At 32.6% G+C, this 5,709-nt stretch overlaps 1 protein-coding gene across 1 annotated transcript; it reads right to left on the bottom strand.

Annotated features, from left to right (window-relative positions):
• Positions 1–1,241: 1,241 nt before the first annotated feature.
• On the bottom strand, positions 1,242–2,017 carry LOC108557026 (nucleosome-remodeling factor subunit BPTF-like). Its single transcript, XM_017913397.1, has 2 exons — positions 1,907–2,017; positions 1,242–1,847 (listed from the first exon to the last, which is right to left on the bottom strand). Exon 2 carries the CDS (start codon positions 1,794–1,796, stop codon positions 1,482–1,484), a length of 315 nt encoding a protein of 104 aa, XP_017768886.1. The 5' UTR covers positions 1,797–1,847; positions 1,907–2,017; the 3' UTR covers positions 1,242–1,481.
• Positions 2,018–5,709: the final 3,692 nt, after the last annotated feature.

Below are 5,709 nucleotides of genomic sequence, written 5' to 3'. Positions count from 1 at the left end.
TTTTTCACTTATAATTTTACAATGTTACAAATTAGTCTTTTTTAATAGAAAATCATTAGAGATCTTAAAACTTTACAGAGAATGTAGATGAATGAATATAAATTAGATACGTAAATACGTAAATGTTTATGAAATTCCATATAAACTAGTAAAGATAATGAAAAAATGTATTTACAAGTAAAACTTATGAAAACAAATCAACTTAAATAAATATTCAACAGATTAGAAGAACGTAAACATAAATAGTATTTGAAAATTTTATATGGTAAAACTTTAATGATTACTAGGAGTAGTGGTACAGTCTATAATGCTGTACGCTGCTCCTGTATGGAAAGATGCAATGAAGGTGAAAAGCTGCAGATGAGAACTGGAAACGGTTCTGCAATAAGAGTCTGCAGGGCGTGCAGAAAAATCTTCAGAGACGCAGTGCAAATAATAGCTGGCATGCCACCAATCGAGCTCCAAGAGAGAGGAGTAAGCAAGGAAACTGTCAGGGCTAGACTGCTGGAAAATTCGCAGAAAAATAGTATAGCACAGAGGAACGAGCCTGAACCCGACATCTAATCCCAGAAAGATGACCTTGCATTGCTAGAAATCACGGTGGAACAACTTTCCACCTCTGTAATCATCGCTAAATCCAACTTCTTAACATTCAGTAGCAACTAATACACCATTCCGAGGTTCCTCCATTCCATAATTGTAGAATCGCTGGGACCCCGATCCATACTGAATACCTTCACTCCATGCACCATTGCCACTGAAGTGATATCAAGCCGAAGTTTTCCAGACTCATGAATCATTCATGAGCCAATGGTTTTTAGGCCTAGCTTAAGCTACAAATCCGGATAGCTACCACACATGTGACTGGCGTCGACAAGACGCAGCTAAATGTAGGAGTGCTCTCTTAGATGAGAGCTTATTTGTGTCTTTAAGCAACTATCTGCACTTCAAAGCTAGGAAGGAGGTTGAAGATTGCTGGATCTGTGAAGAAGATGACAGTACCACAGTACCACAACTTCACTCGTGGTCTCTATAGAAAAGATAATGGTGATAAACTTGTACTAATTTAATATACATATAGTAAACCAGGATCATCAAAGAAGTTAACGTTAAAAGAAGGAATTTGTAATTAAAGAAAAAATAAAACATTGTAATTGTCATTATTAAACTGATTTAATATTATTATTTTTGTTGTTGTGAAAAATAATAAATACTAATTTATAAATAAATATAAACAATAATCTAATAATACACGAGAAACGCATAAATAACACTGAATAATAAGAATACAATTAAGACAAATGAATATGGAATGTATTATGGCTGGACTATCACGTTTCGATTATTATTATTTTCGGTTTGTTTTTTTTGTTAATTTATGGAAAAACATAAATGTTTTTTACGTAAATTAAACAATTCTAAAATAATAAACATGCATAAACGTAATACCGGTAGACTATTGGTACTAACTTGTAATAAAATTAGGGCTCCCTGTCTATTGCGTAAAGGGCAAATGCGTCGACTCCCATCGTACCAGGTAACCCGTACTCAGAATAATCTTCGTCATCATCGTCCTCCTGCATAACGACAATGACGTCATCATCGTCGAATATGAGGAATTCAATTGAATCCTCCGAAGAGTCGCTGTCAGCATCAGAATTCGAATCCGAATCTGAGGACGTGTCATCATCGTCATGATACACGTATTTCTCGTGATTTCCGGGAATAACCTTGTCGAACACAATCGGGATGAAATTCTTGTGAGCCTCGAACGCATTCACACTGACGTCTGACATTTCTGTTAAATTTCTATAGTAACGGTAATAAAATAATGATACCAAATGTAACTAAAAAAAAAAATAATTTTAATATTTAATATTATTATTATTAAATAATTAGTTAATACCTGATGTAACGATGGAAAAAATAATAAATATATTTGTCTTCTTTATATTATCCGAGCTTATGTGAACAGCGTATTTAATCTGCTTGCAGCCGTTCAAACGGTTTCGAATATGTGACTTGAATTCGTTTCGATTTTGTTTTCTGAATAATGGAAAAAAAAAGTTGCGTTTGTTTTTTGATTTGTTCTTGTAGCTATGGAATCCATATATCAAGGCATACTTGACTTTTTTATGTGATTCATTTTTGTTGTACTTTGTAAACGCTATTTGATACTTTGCTGTTTAAACAAACTCAATAGAATAGAATTTTGCAAATAATTCGATTTATCAAGAAACGGAAATATTTTGTTCGAAGATATTTATTTATATTTGAAGAAGTTTATTCAAAGTTAAATAAGTGGCGGAACTACAATGACAATTTGTTTCTTAAAATGTATACTGTAATCTTGAGATTTCTAAGCGATTTTTATGTGGTTTCTATCAGATATTTAAGGAATTTCTTTGAATGATTTCTATGGGAGTTCCTACTATATATTTAAGGAATTTCTATGCGATTTTTAATGCGGATTTCCATGATATTTCTTATTGATGAGTTTTTATAAGATTTCTTCAAATTTGAACAAATTTTACCAAATTATCTAATAATAATTGAATGAATTAAAAAGAAACATATGAATTAGTTGAAGACTATTGATAGCCCAGAACACACGTTCTTTGGATGTTGCAGATGGGCGACGATGAAGCGGAATGAAATCTCGGAGAAGTGTTGAAACCGAAGACGTTCGTTGACGTGATGCTAAAGAGCAAAGAAAAGTGGGACATCATCACAAACTACGTAGCAGGGGTGCTCTCCATTAAACCCTTCACTGCGGAGGACGAGGATGTCTCATCATGAAAGTGTATTCTCATGTGCGAGTGACGAGTATGTCTCGTCATGTCGCACACTGAATTTAATTGCTATCGCACACCATCAAAAATAACAATTGCTGGACTAATTCAAACTGTATTTAGATGATGATTTGATAAATTGTTTTTTTTTAATAGAAATAAACAGATATGCTGAACAATGGCAGACAAATAATGCTACTCAATTAGCAAAGAAAATACGCAAATGGGTACATGTTACCAAGTCGAAAATGTTCAATTTTATTGGTCTGATATTGCTTGTGGGAATAATCAAAAAGGTCAACATATTTTTTATATAGCACTCCTACATTTGGTAGTGTAATGACAAGAGATCGATATCAGTTGATTTTAATTTGTTTCCAATATGAAAATAATGATGATGCTCCAGATCCTCATGATAAGAATCGTGATAGACTATTCAAGATCCGTCCATTGATAGATGTTTTGAATGAGAAATTCTGCAGGTTCTATACACTAGATCAAGTTGTTGCCTTGGATGAATCACTTATGCTTTGGAAAGGCAGATTGCTGTTCAAACAATATTTACCTACAAAACGCAAACATTTTACTTGTTGAAACAGTAGATATGAAAAAATCAGAAAAATTGACAAATTTATATGATGCAATGACAATCCACACATCTATATGATCGCAGCGTAGGGGTTAACGAAAATGATAAGCGAAAGATGGAGAGAGAAAGGGAAGAATATGATAGTGGACACACATAGAATCATAGAGCTTGCTCAGACAATAAGCTCAGACAATCAGAGACATGAGAAAACACCGGACCTGGATGCTGATGAAGAAGGAGAGAGGTTTTAGTGCGGTAAGAATTCCACAGTACCACCCGTAGTCCGTATGTAAGGTTTCCTCTCTTCTACAAAAAAATTGTAATGAATAATTATATTTGAACTAATTTGTATTTATTTAATAGCCGAATGGTTAAGTCAGGCCCTTTGTGAACACTCTCGGTGTTTGCAGCAATAGGGCTATCGTTAGTCACAGATGTACAGTGAAATGAATGAGGTTCAGCATATGGCCAAGTCGATGGATAATGAAAGGAAATAGTGGAACCGCAGAGCATACAAATTAAAAATTTAAAAAAAATCATCATAATTGTGAATAAAATAAAAAAAAACATCTAATTATTATATACTATGAATTATCACAAATAATCTAGTACGTATTCAATTTGAGAAGAAATAAACCTAAATTAGTTGTAGTCTATTAATTTATAAGTTATTATAATTATTAATTAGAATATTCATGTAATTAATTATTATTTTTTTTTATAAAAATATATTTATTCCTTTTTTCCTACCAGTTTTCAACTACAATTTTTTTTGAATTCTAGATATTGCTTTAAAGTTTTCTTTAATTTCTAGTTTAAACATTTATCTATACATTAGTTTAAATTGACATGAAGCGTTATAAAGTTTGTTATGAAAAAAAAAAACAAAAATATCGAAAATTTTATTTTGAATAAAATCGATGAAAATACGCCAATCGTATTGACACAAAAGCCAATTGCTAATAAATTATTTGCCGCAATAGAACAATCCATTTTTGATAGAGAAAAATTATTCCGAAAATATAAAAAAAACAGTGTAATCAACGGATTTAACACAATATACAAAAAAAAAATCACAAAGGTTATCGTTGCATGTTTCATGCGGGCATTTTTTAAATTGCATTTATTATTCCGATCGCAATTACGGGCGGGTAATTACATTTGTTTTATGAATAATATAATATCGGACGGACAGGAAAGGATCAGTCCGTTGATAAATTACCGGCTTCGAATTACGTGCGATGAAAAACGAATGCAACAACAAAAAGAAATTTAAAAAAAAATGTTGCGAAATAAAATAATGTGTGACAGAAGCTTTAATCTCTTTAACTGCACCATCCATACTAGCACACGGTCTGCACTAGATGGTAAGTTTAATAAGTTTAATGACAACGCCTGAAGCGAGGAAATTGGTTTGTTTGAAGAACCGGCAAACCGGTTAATTCCATTCCAATGCATTTACAATTTCCATCCATCCATTCGCTCCTGCCTGCCTGCCATCCGTTGCCGATGCGCACAACCCGCATAAAAATAAACAGGATCGGAATGCTGTCCGACGGATCAAAATACATATAAGATTATCGATGAATTCCATTATTTGTATACGATGTAAAGTGTAGGGAATAAAACGAGAAAAATACTACTTTACGTACTATATAACGTACGTTAAGCAGACATTCGATATTACGTACAATAGCGGTGGCAATCGCAAACCCGACAACCGAAATACCGCCAATTAAATTCCCGACGTTTGAAATTCCGACTGTATCGAAATCCCGACAACCATAATCCTAACTATATCAAAATCCCGACTATATCGAAAATGTCTACAATAATTTTTTTAAATTATTCCGAAGTGTAGTGACCTTTAAATTTTTATTAATAATAAATAATAACAATTAATAATCTAATTGTATTTGAGATTATTTCATAATGTTAAGGTTTATTATGAATAATTCAACAAAATAAAATAAATTAATAATAATTTATTGTTATTAATAATAAAAGTGTAGCACAAGGTGACTACGATCCGAAATTTAAAAATGTTATTGTAGAAATTTTCGATATAGTCGCGATTTTGTACAGTCGGGATTATGGTTGTCGAGATTTTGATACAATCGGGATTATGGTTGTCGAGATTTTGATATAGTCGGGATTTAAACAGACGGTCTTTCGGTTGTCGGGCTTGCGATATAGACCCGTACAATAGACTCAACTAACGTACAAATATACAGACGGTCTTTCGGTTGTCGGGCTTGCGATATAGACCCGTACAATAGACTCAACTAACGTAAACATTAATTGCTACTATAGATCGTACGTTAAGTA

The sequence above is a fragment of the Nicrophorus vespilloides genome, unplaced genomic scaffold (genome assembly GCF_001412225.1).
Source record: "Nicrophorus vespilloides isolate i.1.1-1 unplaced genomic scaffold, Nicve_v1.0, whole genome shotgun sequence".
In the NCBI taxonomy this organism is placed as follows: domain Eukaryota; kingdom Metazoa; phylum Arthropoda; class Insecta; order Coleoptera; family Silphidae; genus Nicrophorus; species Nicrophorus vespilloides.
This window is presented reverse-complemented; position numbering and strand designations above follow the sequence as displayed.

Coding starts and splice junctions, on each gene's coding strand:
- LOC108557026 (XM_017913397.1), bottom strand. CDS start 1,796: ATGTCAGACGTCAGTGTGAATGCGTTCGAGGCTCACAAGAATTTCATC.